Here is an 18,221-nt window from a genome sequence, read left to right on the forward strand (position 1 = left end):
CTTCTTCTCTCTAGATTTCCCCATCTCAATAAAATGCACCAGTAACCTTCATTTGCTCAGATCAAATTCTCAGTTATTCTGTATTAGTCTTTTCATCACCCCACATCCAACCTATCAGTAAATCTTGTCAATTAAAGTTTCAAAGCATTTCCCAAATTCATTCCCTCATCCCCATCACTACTCACCATTGTAGACAAATTGCTTTCATTTTGGTATCTTCCCAATATTCCCCCTGCTTTCATCTATCTCCTATAATTCTTCACATACTAACTAGGTGATATTTGTATCTTCCTCCCTCTTTTTCTTCATTCTTTCCTTTTTTCTTTTTCTTTTCTTTTTTTGTTTTCTGTTTTCTTACCCAGATGTGTGTATGTGTATGTATGTAAGTCTTCTTTTTTCATCTACTTCCCTAGATTTTTCCTTCTCTTCTAATTCTTTCTTCTCCCTCATACCTGACATTCAAGTATGTTAACAACCTACATATACCCTTACTTATATTCATGTCTGCTTATTTTACAAATATATACACATTCTTGTTTTTTTAATATAAAACCAGATCCTATTTAATACTGTTCTTTCATTTGTATGCTACATTTCTTATACATTAAAACAACTAGGTAATAATACCAAATCAATGGGTACAGATACAGTTTATTATATTATTAGACACAAAGTCTACCCTGACTAATGATTATTTCCTTTGTTTCCAGTGTTTTTAATAACTATGAATAATTAAACAATGTTGCATTAAGTATTCTTGTGAATATCCTTTTATTCTATGTAGAAAGTCCCAGGAATGCAATGGCTAGGTCAAAAGTTATATGCAATTTTAATGTTCATAGATGTTGCCAGATTGCTTTCCAAAAAGACTGTAAAACATAGGAATGTAATAATTGCTCAACTTTTTCTTGACTTACAATAATATATCTTAATGTTATTCTTTCTGGTAAATTAGATGTATAGCATCCAATTATATTAATTTCTTTGGCAACATATTAGAAATGTGGCTTTGACTCTAAAATTAGCATTTTTCTGGCATCTATCCCAATTTTACTTATTAGAATTGAAAAGTAAAGGAATAAAAAGGTAAAATCCATTATCAGTATCAGATAAATAGACTGGTCAATAGGTGACCTACCATTATTTTAAGACATGTGAAAGAACTGCATAATATAAATTGTTTAATTTACTTCCTAGGGTTAAACCCAAGCAAAATTATAAAAGTTCTCTCTGATTGTTTACATTTGTATCAATTTCCACAATTTCTGCATGTCCCCCAGCTATTTAAGACATACATCCTGAAGTAGGAAATTAAAATGGTGCTCTGTTCTGCCAGGGCTGATCAATATCAGCTCTAGAGAAGTTGCCAAAGAATCAGAGAAATTAAAGCTTGAAAATACATAAGATCATATTTGGCTTATTCCCTTTCTTTTAGAGGTGAAATAACTGAAGTTAAGGAAATTGAATCACTACTTGACCATATTCCATGGTTGCTTTAGTTGGACATATCTTAAAGTGGTTTCTAGTTAGGTATTAACTGTGATAGTGTCTACCAAATTTAGGTTCAATATATCGATTATTAGGTGCCTTTTTGTTTTTAACAACTCTGTAATTCAGATGTCTTATAATCAGTGGCTTCTTACAGTTAATTGGCAGCGTGTTTTATTTATAGTGGAGATAAAAAGAATATATCTTACAATTGACAGGATATCAGATTTCTCAAAATACAGTATTTGTTTTTAACAGGCCCCACATTTAAATCCAGCAGATCTGAGATACAGAAACAGGAATAGGGAGATTGGACTACTTTTAGGTAATAATTAACTAATAATTACCTTAAAAAGTCACCATCTCTTTTCAAATCATACCATAATAGTATCAGCTTCAGATAAGGTCAGTAATGGTTATTCAATACTTATCCCATGACTAGCATATACCAGTTTTCTCATACTTGAATAACATATAGATCCTTTTTAAAGATTCTCTAGCATAAATTAAGTTCACTAGTGACATACTGAAATATGTTAACATCAAACTAATTATAAAACCCCATATGCTTATAACTCTTATGTAAATACAAAACAAAAAACAGAAATCAAACAAAAATACAACAGACAAAATATCCAAATTTGTAATCTTAATTTAATACAACAGATGATGTTGCTTTGCTGAAACCAAATCCTATCTCAAAACATGAATGTGTTTATGAGTATTTGTGTCAATACTGATCTAAGTATGCCTGATGATTATAGTGATATGGGTACTGTATGGTGATATAGTTCTCCCACCACTTTTCTCATTTTATGCCACACCTTTGTTCATACAGCATGTCATGACATCATTTGAACACATTTTAAAATAAACAAAACATTTATGTTAAGTTCCTAGATTTTTCCTCATTAGTCCAAAACAATAAAAGCAATAAATAATACTTGACACCAACGTGATCACAAACATGAATGCAAACACAAGAGATACATAGTGACAGAACTGAGTTACAGATTATTGTTAGATCATTATAGTAAAAAAAAAGGAAAGTTCTGAATCCCAATAATATACTCTGTAACCGCTAAGATTACATCACAGACACAGTTGAATAACACTGGAATATGCTTTTTTTTTTTTTTTTCAAATGATATAAGAACGGGAACTTGGTTCACAGAAGCTCAGAAGCTCAGGTAAGGCTGAGTTTCTGGGACGCAGAAGTTGATTTGTGGATAGTTCACTTTAGCAATGGGAAGTTATCCAGATAGAGTAAAAGCATTCAGAGATTGTAATGACAGGAAGTAGGAAGTCCAGTCATGCGAAGGTAGCAAGGTATGGTCTCAAACATCAGTAGGCAAACTCAGGGAAGTTTTACTTCCCTCTGGAAGAACTGGACAGAGGGAATCACAGCAGGGATTCAGGATGGAGGGGTCCAGCTGCTGGTCTGGGAAGGAAGGCAGGACCTTGGTTTTACATTTCATGGCAATAACTTTATCCTGAAATTCTGCGTGAGCCAGTAACAGGTCAGGAACAATGCTCAGTTGCTGTGCAGAAACCTGGTACCCAGCTTTGGGCTAAGCAAAGTAAAATGAGGAACAAGGAGTGAGGTAAATTAGTATAAGCACAGAGCATACGGGATCTTGATTTGAATCACAATGGTAGAAAGGGGAAAATTGAAGGGGAAACTGCACCAGTAGAAAGGGAAAATTGAAGTATAGTGGTGGCAAAAAATGAACTGCAATTTTTTTTAGAGTAATGCCAGTTACTTAAAACGTTTATGTTTAATTTATTAATTGTAAATTTTTCAGCTGGTAAGTTGGTAATTAAACCCAAGTGATCTATAATGATCCCATAAAATATTTTTAAAAATTTTATGATTAAGAAATATTGATTCTGCATGTTTACAATAGCAGTTAGATGTTTAACCTAATATAAATTTTCTAAGTTTTTGAAAGGTAAATCTTTTATTTTTTAAATTAAGAGTGGCATTGTTCTATAGAAATAATCAATGCCAAAATGGCTACTAATAACATAAATCAGAATTGTTTGAAATAATGGGAACAGACCATGGATATCAAAGAGATTGTAACACAATAGGAAATTTGAAGATGCTTACTTATGTACTTACTTCCTTTGCACCATGACAAAAGGAAAGACATGGGAACAGCAAGATGGGAGGTCACAATAATTTGTCACTGTTTACTGATTTTAATTTATTGCCACAGAAAGGTATGATTTCTCTCTGAGATGATGGGGAAGTCCTGATTTCCTACTTGACTTCTCTCTTAATTTTTAGCAAAATTCAAATGAAAAAAATTATTTCATATTTTAATAGAGGAATTCCATTATGCCTAGGAGTTGTTTGTTGTAATTAGAAGCCAGAACGCACATGGTGGTGGCTTATTTTTCTCTTGAATTTTAAGGTTGATGTAATGAAGAGTCCACTAGCAACAGAGCTCATTGGTAATGGCATAATGAATATCATATAGTGTGATTAGTAGTTTTATTTGAATGACCGTTACAGTATAGATATGGCTACTCAATTGAAATGAGGGTAAACAAAAGGAATCTGCATTCTCTTCTGATATATGTCTGTGCAAGTTCAAGGTGTAGGTATAGAATCTTGCTGATTACACTCAGCATTAGGTAATGTTGAGATAGAATACTTCATGTGTAGTGAAACAATGAGGATAAATTTTATGTAAAAAAATTTACATTCCTTTTTTAACTGTCAGCATCCTTAATGTATTAGCAACAGACCTATGGTGTGTTTACTACCATTTATACACAGGTTTAGATACTGCAGTCAAAAGCTACCCCATCATATCATAAAGCTTGTAAGTGGCAAAGGTAGACTATTCTGACACTAAAGTGAATCTTGTCAGAGATTATTTCACTAAAGTTGGTTTTTAGGACATATACATCATCATATACATGTATGTATATCATATATATGGTATATATTATATATCAACTTTGCCAGTAGAAACACAATATGGCATCCCATATAGATGATATTCTGTTCCATGGGATAATTCAAGTAACTGTGGTTCCTGTTTCCTGAACTGGAAATTGAGCTTCATGATGTACATACAGATCTGAACATTTTGTCAGAAGTATTTTGAAAGAAAAATATTGCAATAAACCTAGCTTAGATTATTGTGACTTATACACACAAGAAATCTATATTATCTGATTCTTTCACATATGGGCCATCTTCCATTTCCTTAGGAGATTCCTTGGTTTGGTTCAGTAAAAATGAAGATTTTATCTCCTGTCTAATAATTGCAAGTTTCCAAAACTTCAAAAGACATAATGAAAATCATACAGGTCATGAGTTGTTCCCAAGGTGATATGTACAGAGAATCACTACAGTCTCAAAATATAAATTAAAAATAACTCTAATGAAAGGAGCCAAAATGGATTTGATTTGCACACAGTATTTGGTGGAGATCACTTAACTTTTTTTTCCTAATAAGATTGTGTTCATCCTGAATTGTAACAAATTATTAGGTGATCTGTTCCACAGAGTATAGAAGTTTTGTAAATTCTTGCTTTCTCTTTCTCCCAAGACTTCCAGACTCCCCCAAGTGGATATCTGAGAAATTTAGCCAAGTACCTCTAAATAACTCTGACACTTCATAATGAGCTTTGATAAATCCATACCAACTTTTTTTCTTTGTTTGAATTGAAGCAAGACACATGGAGAATTTCCCTTAGATGAATCTAGCACTTCCCTCTTTCACCCCTGTAAGTTACAAATTACTCACATGACTATTGCCTCTTATAAATACTCTTTTTCTCTTTCTGTTCTTCCTCTTTCAAAGAGTGAAATCGAACTGGCAGATTCATTTAAGGACCATATTGTGGTTTGCAGAGTCACTGCTATGTAAAATCATATATATGGGACACCCAGAATGGACTGTCTTGAAATCCTGACCTTCAAATAAAAAAGATCAACACAATTTATATCAAAGTGCAGTATGCTCTGACGCAGGAGCAGCAGAATGCCTGGAATCTGCTTTAACCAATTAAGCCATTCAAGGCAAGAGGAAAATAAAGCCTTCAGTAAATCCACTGAAGCCACCATCTCCCAGCCTCCCACTGCCTGTTATCGATCTTTTTAAGTGCGGACTAATGAGTCGTATATACACCTGATGGGATGCTCTCACCCTACCACCTCCGAGGAGTTAAACTTACACAAAGAATCAACTGGGTGAGAGGGAGGGTGGCAGGGCACATCTAGGCCGATGGCTACCTTGGCCCCTTAAAACCCAGCGCGATGGTTTCTCTTCAGTGAACGCAGCAGACCCCATCCCCTACTTTCCTAACGAGCCCATTAGTTCCTTTGCGGGAGATTTTCCTTTCAGGTCGCTTCTAGGGCAAACGCTTTTGTTCGCTACCACTCTCTGTGGTGGGAAAAGAACTGTAGAGAAACGCAAAGCAAGCTCGTGGCAGCAGCTTCTTTGCGGCAAAGCATCCCTTTCCGTTCAGCTTTGGCAATTTAGCAGGAACCTAGGTTCTCAGGGGACGTGGGTGAGGGGAACTCTGGGTCGAGGAACACATAAGCCAAGAATCTCTGTTGTTACCTTCTATCCATTTCACTTGTGTCCCCACAACTACCCCTCCCCGCCCCCCAAACTATCAACACAAACCTTTATAATCTCTACAAATGGGTGGTGGGTGGAGGGACATTTTCTTCCTCTAAGATTCGGAACAGGATCCAGCCTCCATACTAAAACCACATTAAAAACAAATAAGATCAAATAAGCTAAACGCAATGGGTAGTAACTATCTCAAGAGAGAGGCAGCTGCTGGCCCCTGCCTGGATACGCGGCAGTTGCAAGCGCTTGGCTTTTCGTGCTGAATTATTAATTTATTTACCCCCACCCCCCCCCCCCAACGTCCCCTCCCCCTTCCCCGACTGCTAGGCAAGAAATCTCCGTGTCTCTACATTTTCCCCTCCGCCCCCACCTTACAGGAGTCTCCCACTTTTCGGTCTCGGGCCGCTCTGCCGCCCGCTCGCGGTGGCCTTCGAGTCCCTGGCCCTCTGCCGCCGCGGCGCTGCGCTGGGGGGCGTCCCGCTCGCCGCACGCTCCCACTCGCGCCCAGACCGGCGCTGCCGTGGGTCCCGGCGGCGGCGGGGGAGGGCGGAGGGAGGCCGCGGGTGACAGATGTACTCCTCTGACAGCTCTCAGTATCAGCCCAGTGGCTCCCTGCCATTGGCTCAGTGCAATGGACCGGCAACGCCGCTCAATATAATAACACTCATGCCTGCCAGCAGCAGCAACTCCGAGTGCTGGCACCGAGAGCGGGGGATGCTGCTGCCGCCGCCGCCGCCACCGCCGCTGCCGCTCGGGCGGCTCCCGCTGCCCGGCTCCGCTCGGCCGCGCCGCCGGCATTGACTGGCGCTCCGCTCCCGGCTGCCTGGCCGGCCCCTCCCAGCCCGGGATCCTCCCGCGGGGCGAATCGCCCTAAGGCGAATTAGGAGAGAAACAGAGCCTGAGACGGAAAGCGCGGCGAGCATGCGGAGGCGGAGGAACCTCGGCGCGCACGGCAGAGGCGCGTAGTGAGCCTGTCTCCGGCGGACGTGCGAGAGAGGCGGTGGTTCGCCCTCGCGGCCGGTTCCTAGCCCACCCTCCCCGGGCCCCGGCGCGCTGCGGCTGCGGGCGCGGGGTGCCTGGAAGCGGCGGCTGCGGTGGAGGAGGCGGCGGCTGCTCCATGGAGTGTTACTACATTGTCATCAGCTCCACGCATCTCAGCAACGGACACTTTCGCAACATAAAGGGAGTTTTCCGGGGCCCTCTCAGCAAGAACGGGAACAAAACTCTGGTAATCGCTTCTGTTTTCCTCTCTCTCTCTCTCTCTCTCTGTCTCTCTCTCTGTCTCCTGTTTAAGGGGACATTTGGAGGATTGAGGTTACTGTGAGGGTTTGGGGGTGTCACAATTCAATTTGGTTTATAATATATTCATTTATTTGTCTTGTGGGCGTGGGGTGAGAATTTGGTGTAGAAAAAGGCAGGAATCTCAGGGAAGCTGAGATCCATGGCTTTGGTTGACACTTTCCCAACGCTCGGGACCCTCCACCTCACTCCGTCCTGGTGAAGATTACCACGGTTTCTCTTTATTTGAAACAAATTATGTCAACAGGAACTCTTCTTAAGAAAGAAAAGAAAATAACCCTAACCCCAAGTGACCCTATAGCCTCTGTCGCTTTAGGAAGCTGAAGGTAATGAGGATGTGTGGGTGTCTCTCGTGGAGGCGGGGGGCCATGTGACTGGTGGTGCGGGGCAAGTGGCGGGACTGAGTGATGGTCTCAGAAGGAGTTTGTGTTCCGGCTGTCTCCGGAAGGGCTGGCAGCAAACTTCTCTAGTGAGAAGTTGTCAGTACAAAGCTTAACTGAGTGGCTCCAGAACCCCATGCCGTCAGCTTTAAGCTATTCACTCAAAAGAGGTTGGAGGTATGTGTGACGGGTGGGCACTCTGACACAGTCAGAGCCACAAGGAGAAACGTGCTAGACAAACAGAGCCCGTGCGGTCCTGGGAGGTTCTCACTGGACCACCGAGCTTCTCTTTCAGCATTCTAGTAGGAAAAGGACTCCTGATTGGTGAGAGATGTGCTGAGCATTGAGATAGTACAGGGTGATGGCCCTTACTTTTTCTTTCATACCCCCTCTTAGCTACAAAACCTCCCTGCAGAACTGACTCCCAAGTCTTGGTATCTCCTGAGCACTATACACCCAATAACGAAAAAGGGAAGTAGAGAGAAGCCTCATTAGGCTCAGTACTGCAAACAGAGTAGAGCCGAGTAAGGTGGTAATATGCAGATGTATGCATCACTAAAGTCTGGGTCTATTAGCAAGCAGCACCCCGTCCCCCCTTTTTAACAAAGTGATTACCGAGCTCTGAATAGGTAGAGTAGAAGTTTAAGGACAGACTCAATTAGTCCAAAAGTAAATACAATATTCTTAATCTATTTTCTTTCTATATCTTAAAATATGATTCTACATAAATTTTTTTCTAAATGTGCTGTGCATCTGTCTTCCAAGAATGAAAAGTTCTCTTCTGAAGTTTTAAGTGAATTCTGACATTGATGTGATTCATTTGATTATTTTCTTTTTTCCCTTGAATCTCTTGGACATCCTCCTCTCAGCTCATTTAAGACTCAAAGAAGTAGGGTTAATTTATCGCTTTTATTATTGTCCTGGATAAGATTGTTTACTGTTGTTGTTGATCAAAGAAAATACTCTTCTGTGGTCTTCCTTAGTGGAGTACTATACAGAGCAACAGGCACAGGCTAAGGTAATTATGGAAAATGTTCTGGCTAGACTTAGAGAAGTCAACTATATGTGAAGGTAATTTGGGGGAGGGGAAACGCTTCATTTTGAAAAAAGTGTGCACTGGTTTGTTTTTTAAATCAAATTTCACTTATGAGAAAAGGCAAACTTATTGACTGAACAAGATCTCATCTCCATAGTTGTAATAATGGTGTAGGTAATAAAGCCACAGAATAAAGTTCATAGAAAAAAAATGTTTATTTGCCGAACCTCAACTTGTTAAAATTCTGGTAATCTTGATTCTTAAGTCAACCTTGGGCTTCCATAAATCATTGAACTTGCTTAAGGATGTTTGTTGTCTGTTTGAAGTTGATTAGTTCTTTATCACTCATATTGACAAAAGGTAGGTTAAACTGTAGATCTGCCAGTTTAATCTTCAAATTAAAATAGGTGTTAAAGAGCAGCTACCTAAATGAGATGAATAAATCTAAATATATGCAAATGTCAGAAGCAACAAACTGGGATAAAAAGTCTTAGAAATAGTTCCTATCATATTTTATTTATGGTAAAAGGACTTATAGGGACTTCATAGCTAATCCTTCAAGATTGTGTTTACAAACTGCCCAAGTTAGTGTTTCCTGTGCAAGAGATTTACACTGACTGAAATGATGTAGATTTTTCATATATGGTTCCACTATATTTGAGACTATTACTTTAAAAAGTAATATATGTCATTGTGGGTTTTCTATGTCTTTTGATGATTTTGTTATTGAAGAGAATGAGATTTATGCCTGTCTATAACAGAAGAAATTCTAAATATATTCATAAATGAATTTTTTAATTAAATAATTTTCTATACTTATCTAAAAATGTATTTTTTACAGCAAGTAGGATGCTATGAAGATTTATTATAAGCTAAAACTTACTATAAGCTAAAAACAGAAAGCTGAACCTGAAACTTCTCAGAAATAGCAACCTTAATAAGAAACACAAATATTATCTTAAAAATATATATATTCCACAATTTGAATATTTTCAAGTAAGGATTTATGGTTGTCATGTTTTTAATCCCAGTTTTATAGAGTAGTAATTATGAGATCTTTTTTACTTTCTTGTCTATTTGATTTTGACATATTGTGAACTTTGCCTTTGAAGACATCATCACATTTTTGCATTTTGAAATGTGTATTAAGTTAAAAGAATTTTAGTGAGTGGTTTTTTTTTTTTTTCTTATTTCAGGAGAGCACAACTTAAAACATAAAATCCATTGAGGGATTTTTCCAAAGAAATTCCAATTAGTTTTCAACCACTGGATAACTAATGGATATTCTGAACATTTTTAAAATTCATATTTTTAAAACATTTTCTAGTCTTTAAAATTATTGAACTGATTTAAGATAGGCTGTAACTGTTAATACAGTGTTCTTTCAAGAATTAGAAGTTACCTATAGAATAAATTTACTTACAGAATAAAACTCATTGTTTACTGACCTTGGTTAATCGCTTTAGTCCTAAATCCAGAATGTAGTCCTGCTACTCATACCGAGGATATTATCAAAATGTACAGACCTTTCCATAGATCGTATTATGTCACTCACACAATAAAATTTTAAGGATACTTAAAGATTAAGCCTACTGTTAATCTTGATCCTATTCCTGGGCTTTTAAATATATTCCTTTTCACAATTTTAACTGAAAATACGCAAATCTCCATTTTGCAAGGTCTTACCATCAAAGAGAAAGTTCACTCTACTTGCGATGATTTCTGTTATAAATAGCATCATATGTGTGATATAGCTTTAATTCCATGGAATAAGAAATAAGCTAATATTTTATTAGTGCTCCAGAATATGTCTGAATAAGTTACGTGGTTTAATGACAATGAATAAAGTTTACAATCCGTGTATTCTTATTGTTTTTCCTTAGATTATCCCAAACCACCATTGTGTATGCATCTGTTTATTAGATAGAGACATTTTGTTATATTTATGTTTTGCAGTTGAGCCACAAAAGTTTTTTTGCCCTAATTATATATTTTTAAAGTTTTAATACAAAATATTAAAATGTTTTATATATACTTTAATGCAGAATTTAAATATATATTTAACCACTTTTAATATGGAATTTGGAGTTTGTGGAACTTTGGAAATCATTACTAATTTGTTTATTACTTCTGTTAGTTGGTCAGCATTTTTATATTTCACAAGAGTATTATGTGTTTAAAGACTATGAAATTCAAAAAGAAGGAGTGCTGATTTGAGGTCAGGCAGTGAGTCAGTATTATAATGCAGATTTCCTGACTCTAGCCATATTTCCTTTACAATTTATATACTAAATTAGGGAATCCATAGAAATTGGTATGATAATATAGATACTGATAAAGAGATGGTATTGGTGTCATCTATTGTTTGAAGACACTCTACTTTGCCACTTGCCTTTAGGTGTGGAGAAATAGTGCCAGACTCACAGAATAATTTGAATTCAAGTTTATTTTATTTCTTGTCCTCCAATATGCGAACATCAATAATTTTTGTCTTGCCTAAGCCCTGTTCCTGAAGGCTGTCCTCCATTTCCAAAATATTAAGTACCAGGTTTGGCAAGAAAAGATGTATTGATTTATTAATCAGTTGTCAACATATTTGTTATTTAGTTCGTTCAGATTTATTGAGATGCTTTAATTGCAAAGCACTATTCTAGGCACCACAGGCTTTGTGCTAAGTATTGCGCACTAAATATTATGTTAAGATGTATTCATGGATGCTCCGTTCATTTTGAATATGTTGAAAAAATATTCACATATTTTGACAAGTTTGCAGGTTTCTTGTCACTCAAGATATTTTCATATGTATTCATTTTGAAAGTATGAAAAAATTCTGGGTTTTTTCCCTTGTGTATCCAGGAACTCACTAAAATTAGGTAGGTCTTTGAAATATACTATATGGACTTTTGTTCTAATTATCATTATCTAATATAACAGTATTTTTCATGTCATTCCCTTACACATTTCTTTATCTCCTACAGTATATAATTTAAAAGGTTTCTCCACTCACTAAAACCCATTTATGTGGAACATTTAGGGTTGTGCATAAGACTAAAGAAACAAGTTGTTGAATTAGTGCTGCTGAAATGTTATCATTGTTAGATTAATATCCTCAAGAAAGGTCAGGGGTGAGGGTGGGTTAGGGTGAATAATATATGGCTAAATTTCCCCACTTTATAAATTTGGTCATGTAATCAGTTATATACTTTTCCAAGTTTCTTTTACATTATTATACATTCAGTTTTAAAGACCATCTTGTGTCTCACTTTCCTAAACCTAAGGTGACATATATTATTTGCTATTCTTGTTTTTTATTCTAGCAAAACTTTACAACATGTGTGTTTTCAGAACACATTATTGGAGTAAGGAAAATAAGATTGAAATACTGATATTATGACCTACTCAAAAATGTAAGCAGTATTTTAAGGCAAATGTTGTCAAGTAACATCCGTGATTCTAACATATCTTTTTTAGTTTATCAAATATTATTTAAGTTATTTTTGATAGTTGAAAGTCAAATAGTGACATACTATCTTGTTTTTCCTTTTCAATTATGCACCAGTATTTTCTAGTTTATTGATGACTGCTATTACGTTTTTGCTGAAAATACAGATCAACAAGAGCGTTGGAGACCACTAATCCAAAGGTTTCATATAGTTGTATTTGTATTCAGGACCAAATTCAGGCTGCAGAAGTAGTTTGTTTAGTGTGCATTGTGTTTTACAGTATTTGGGCTTAAATGCCATTCAAAGGGGAATACACTTCACAGTTTGCTGCTGTCTATACTATTTTTTACTGTTATATAAGTTTTCACTTATGTATAATACCTTCCTGACCAATGAAGGCACTTGAATTTTCCACTTCTTGTTTAGTCCGAGAACCAAATTTTATGTACGGGGAGACAGAAACATTTTCGTCATTCTACCCTTCATGGTACCAACTTTTAGATAGACAGTAGTCTTCCAAAAAGTTTTCTGCATGTTTGTATGTTTCTATACTGTTTATTATGTATTGGTTGAACTGCTTAACAGTATTTTCCAGATCATATATCTAGGATATTATGACCTATCATAATAATTATAATATAGAAACGTGGATTTGAGGATGATGCATTTTTGCATTTTAAAATTGCAGACTTTCGCTCAGACCACAGGTGTTTTTAGTAATTTCTTGTTGTTTTTGGTCTTTTTGAATGTAATTTTAGTCTTTATACTTTTGGTAAACATGTTTAGTTCATGTAACATACTTAGAAAATAGTTTTTTGAAAGTATTATACATAGGGGAAATCATACTTTTTAATAAATGTAATCATAATACAGTGTTGAAATAATTTTCTCAGCGATCCTGTTTAACTGAGATATTACTATTGTAGGCAATTGTTGTAATTAGGAGTTTGAGTAATCCTTGCAGAGAGAAAAAAATAGCAGTTTTAATCTGTGGTATACTGCAGCCAAAATTCATATAGAAATTTTTATATTTATTTTTCACTTTTTTATATTGCAAACTACAATAGTAATAATTTTATTAATTCTATTCTCTAAAAATCTTAGCCTGAAACCATTTGATCTGTTTTATCTCATCAAATTATCCTTTGCCTCTGAGAAAATTATTAACATATATACAATATTATGATGTTGTTTTCAACTAGCAGGTTTTCATTAATTTTATAAATGTATTACAGTACACTTCCTAGCACAGTATAAGATAAAGTGGGGTAGTAACTAATTAAAACTCAATCCTAGTTGTCAAAATAACAAAGTCCATTACCTGATGTAGTACTCTGGACTCTTTCATAATGGTTTGGCACCATTAGAAGAAAGTTATGTACATTTCTAAATGTAAGTACATTTAATGTTTTAAATATTTATGATGACAGTGCCATATTCAAATTATAAGAAAACGCTTTTTACTTACATAGCTTTAGAAAAATGAGCTATGCTGAGTGTGATGACTGGTTTTATGTGTCAACCAGAATAGTAGCCAGTTATTTAAATGAACACTAATCTAGGTGCTCTGAAGGTATTTTGTAGATATAGTTAATGTCTGTAATCAGTTGACATCAAGTAAAGGAGATTACCGTCTATAAAGTGGATGGATCTCATGTTATCAGTTGAAAGACTGTAAGAGCAAAAACTGAGATTCCTTGGTGAAGAAGAAATTCTGCCTCATGACTGCAGCATCAAACCCTGCCCTGAGTTTCTAGCCTACTGACCTGTCCTACAGAAGCCCCACAAACCCACAATCAGAGTCAATCCCCAGTTCCTTAAAGCTCTCTTTTCCTCCCTCTCTCCCCTTCCTCTCCATGTATTCCACTCCCCCCCCCGCACCTCCCCAATTCTCTCTCCATCTCTCCTGTTGGTTCTGTTGATCTAGACCCCAAACAGTACACTGAGGATCAGTTATTACATCTCTTTTACGATAAGACAACTCAGTATTTGAAATATAAATCATATCTAATTCCAATTGGATTTAATTGGAAATAGGTGAAATTGACGTTGTTAAACTATTTAGGGTTAAAATTGATAGACCTTAATGTGGAATGTTTTTGTTGTTTTATAAAGGAATGTATAATAACTTTATTTTAAATATTTGCCTGGATTACTATGTATCTCTCAATCAATCTCCCTGGTTCCTCCCCAAAAAACTTTTATAAAACTGTAAAATATAGTTATTCTTATCTGTTCAGCGCCAATAGCTAATCATACATACATTTATTGTACTTGAAGAAAATCAGGCTATCTTTAAATGAGAGAAAATATTTTTAAACTTAATATCAAAAGTGTACAATTTGGTAACCCAAATTTAAGAAAGTTGGCTTTAATGGGTGGCTATGTAAAATGAAGGACTTAAATTTTACAAAACAAAAATGTTTTCATGAAAAATACACAGAATGGTGTCAGTAACCACCAGCCAGAAACCACCAGGAACAGAGCTCTAGTTGAACCAAGTTGGACCTATCGGTACTTGTTGGAACAAGATAAACTGCACACCATGGGGAACCTTGATGCATCTCATGAAGAGGAAATAAGGGAGAGTTTTATAGGTTTTGGGATTGTGTAAGGTGATTTTGTGGAGTTTATTGAAACATTGTTTTATTCTGGATTATCCTGTGAGAAAGAAGGGCCATTCTACAATTGGTTATTTTAGTGCTTTTTCTCTAGGAGGCAAGAGGAACGGAGTGGGGGCAAAGCTGTAGTTGGTAGAGAAGCAGCTTTTGCTCATGTTGGCTGGCAGATGGGGATGTTTCATAACAAAAACAGTAGGCTTGTTTTTGTCTGTCCCCAAACATGATTGTGAAGTGGTCTTGTTTTTTCCTGCTTCCTTCATGCTCATCAATGACCTTGTCTGATGTTAGGGGACTGTGAAACTGTTTATCTTTGATAACAGAGCCATACCTTACTTTTTTTTTCTATTTATTTATTTATTTTATTTTTGGCTACATTGGGTCTGCATTGCTGCACACGGGCTTTCTCTAGTTGCGGTGAGCGGGGACTACTCTCCGTCGCAGTGTGTGGGCTTCTCATTGCGGTGGCTTCTCTTGTCGCAGAGCACGGACTCTAGGCTCGCAGGCTTCAGTAGTTGTGGCTCACGGGCTCTAGAGTGCAGGCTCAGTAGTTGTGGCACACGGGCTCAGTAGTTGTGTCTCATGGTCTCTAGAGTGCAGGCTTAGTAGTTGTGGCACACGGACTCAGTAGTTGTGGCTCGTGGGCTCTAGGCGTGCGGACTTCAGTAGTTGTGGCGCAGAGGCTTCGTTGCTCCATGACATGTGAGATCTTCCTGGACCAGGGCTCGAACCCGTGTCCCCTGCATTGGCAGGCGGATTCTTACCCACTGCGCCACCAGGGAAGCCCCATACCTTACTTTTTGATCTAGACAAGTTCATAGCTGACAGTTCCCAGGGGCTGCTTTTTTCTTTCTCAGATATGACACGGATGGTTGCAAAGAAAAGGGAGGCAAGCCCATCAGAGAATTTCAAGGAAATGAGACCCAAAGCCGGGGAGTATTAGGGATGAGGGAGGGAAGGAGAATGGTTGAAGATTACCAAGGTGGAGCGTGGAGGACATGTGCCCTGCACTGGCACATTCTTATGAGGGCTCTGGGGAGATAAAACAGTCCCCCATCTCCTGAGAGAGATACAGGGGAAAGGCTTTTCAAGAGAGACAAACTTCAGTTGGCGCAAAATGCTGAAGTAAAACTTCAACGAAAAGTCTAAAGCTATAGAGATTTCATTGATAAGGGACACTTCTGAATTCAAGACACAGTCCAAGTGTTTTAGGACATGTAGGAATATAGAGAATTTTGTATAAAAGAGGTTGTAACATAATCTCATGGAGATTGAAGTCCAGAAAATGAAGAAAAATTTGGGAATTCTGGACTTCCTGTGGCAACTGACATTACTGGGGATACAGGGTAGGATAAAACTGGTTCCGATAATCCCAGTGCAGGCAGTGGTAGCAGTGGAGTGGTGAACCACGACAGAGAGGAGGAGTCTCTAGAGTGCAGGCTCAGTAGTTGTGGCACACGGGCTCAGTAGTTGTGTCTCATGGGCTCTAGAGTGCAGGCTCACTCTATTGGGGAGCGCTCAGAGTTCTCGGGGTCATCTTAGACGCCTCCTATGGGACTGAATTATGCACAGCCCTATTGTGAGCCTGAGAGCTTTCTCCTGACCCTTGCTGAATTATCATGCCAGAGGGGTATGGTTAGTTCTAGTGCACAGATTTCCTCCCATATTCAGCCCCTGGGGGCGGGGGGCAGGTGGGGAAGGTCAGTGTATTAACAGTGATACACAGGTTAACCCATCCAAATTGCCTTGTTTGTGTCCTTCAGATAGGAAACACCTAAAGAATTAGATGTGGAGCAAGCAAATTTTGTTTGGAGAGAATTTAGGAAATTGCCAAACACTTTGGATTATGGAAAGTAGGGACGTTTTGGACAATAAGTAACTGAGGAGGAAGTGAGACCAGTTACAAAGAAGGAAGGGATTTAATGATGAGCGGTTTGAACTAAATGATTTTACTTACAAGTGGTCAAGGACAGAAAGATGGGATAAAATATGGATTCTCTCCTTGTTTAATGAAAGGTCTCAAGTGACATGGTCTAGTGGCCTCCAAGGAAGTGTCAGCGGAAATACAGTAATCTTTGTGGTACTTCCTTCAAAACCTGATATTTAGCAAATCACCTCTCTTTGCTGAAATGAGACAAAGTTCCTTCATAGTAGGGAAGAGAATGACTACTTTCACTCCAAGATTGTGTTCTTGCATCCAGTTTAGCATGCCTTTGTCAAAATATTTACTGTCATACTTACACAGTGGTTGAAAGCACACTTTATAACCAGATGGACCTGAGCCCAAATCCTAAATAGACCTCTATATCAATAGTGAGTAAAACTTTTCGTAACCAGGATCCCAAATATCAACTCTGTACCTATATAGTATTTTATATCAAATTTTTAGCGTAACAGAAATATGCAACTAGATATTTTTTGACATTAAGTGGCTCGATAATGTCAAGACTAAAGACTCTGATTTTATTTGTATTTTTCCTACAGTTGTAAGGTGGTTAGTGCTCCAGCCACCACATCTACATTCTAAGCTAGAAAAAATGTGTAAAGAGGAAGGACAAAAAGTTGAATGTTCTTTTTTTTTTTTAAGAAGTCCCACTCAACAGTGTTGCTTATATCTCTTCTGCTGGAGTTGTGTCATAGGACCACTCCTAAATGCAGGGAAGAATGGGAACATGATTAATTAAGCCAGGCACATTGCTAAGCTCAATAAAATCAGTGTTATGTTAGTAAGAGAAAGAGGTAACTGATCAGACAAGAGAAGTCTACCACAGCTGGTCACTAGCTTTATGACCTTGGTCAAGTTCACCTTTCTATCAGTTATATTATCCTTAAATAGAGGTGATAAATAATACCTACCTAGAAAACAGTTTTTCACATCAAATGAGATGTGCAAGTAAAGTAATTTGCACAAGGTTTGAACCTAATAAACTCCCAATAAATGAGGGTAGCTATTGGCAATATTTCATACTGGAACATTCATATCTAGAATCTCATCTATTCAATTCAATATGTATAAATTTATATAATTTGGACACTTTTAGTATTGAATAATATCAATGTTTCCTTTTTTTTTTCCTGTTTACCCATGGCACTCCTTACATATTTATCTCCACCCAAGATTCATAAAATCTCCTCCCTTAGAGGAGGGATTGGGCCCTAGATATTACAGTAGATAAAGAAATGAAAATCTTATGGAAACCATAAGATATAAGACATTCTTTTGTCTCATAAAGTTCGTGGAGCTATACTCTGTACTCCTAGGAAGCTGGCTCTTTAGGAGAGCTTAAAATTTCTTTTAATTCTCTTCAAGAATGATTTCAGTAGCTGTGATTCCCTTGCAATGTCTTGGATCACTG

At 37.3% G+C, this 18,221-nt stretch overlaps 1 protein-coding gene across 1 annotated transcript in view; it reads left to right on the forward strand.

The window, feature by feature from the left end:
• The first annotated feature begins 7,026 nt into the window (after positions 1-7,026).
• The window catches only part of ZNF804A (zinc finger protein 804A), a 307,201-nt gene continuing 296,006 nt past the window's right edge, over positions 7,027-18,221 (forward strand). The window contains exon 1 of the mRNA XM_059927291.1: positions 7,027-7,317. Within this exon, the coding sequence (XP_059783274.1) occupies positions 7,207-7,317 (111 nt within the window). The 5' untranslated portion in view covers positions 7,027-7,206. The remainder of the gene's footprint in view (positions 7,318-18,221) is intronic.

The sequence above is a fragment of the Balaenoptera ricei genome, chromosome 7 (assembly GCF_028023285.1).
Source record: "Balaenoptera ricei isolate mBalRic1 chromosome 7, mBalRic1.hap2, whole genome shotgun sequence".
In the NCBI taxonomy this organism is placed as follows: Eukaryota; Metazoa; Chordata; class Mammalia; order Artiodactyla; family Balaenopteridae; genus Balaenoptera; species Balaenoptera ricei.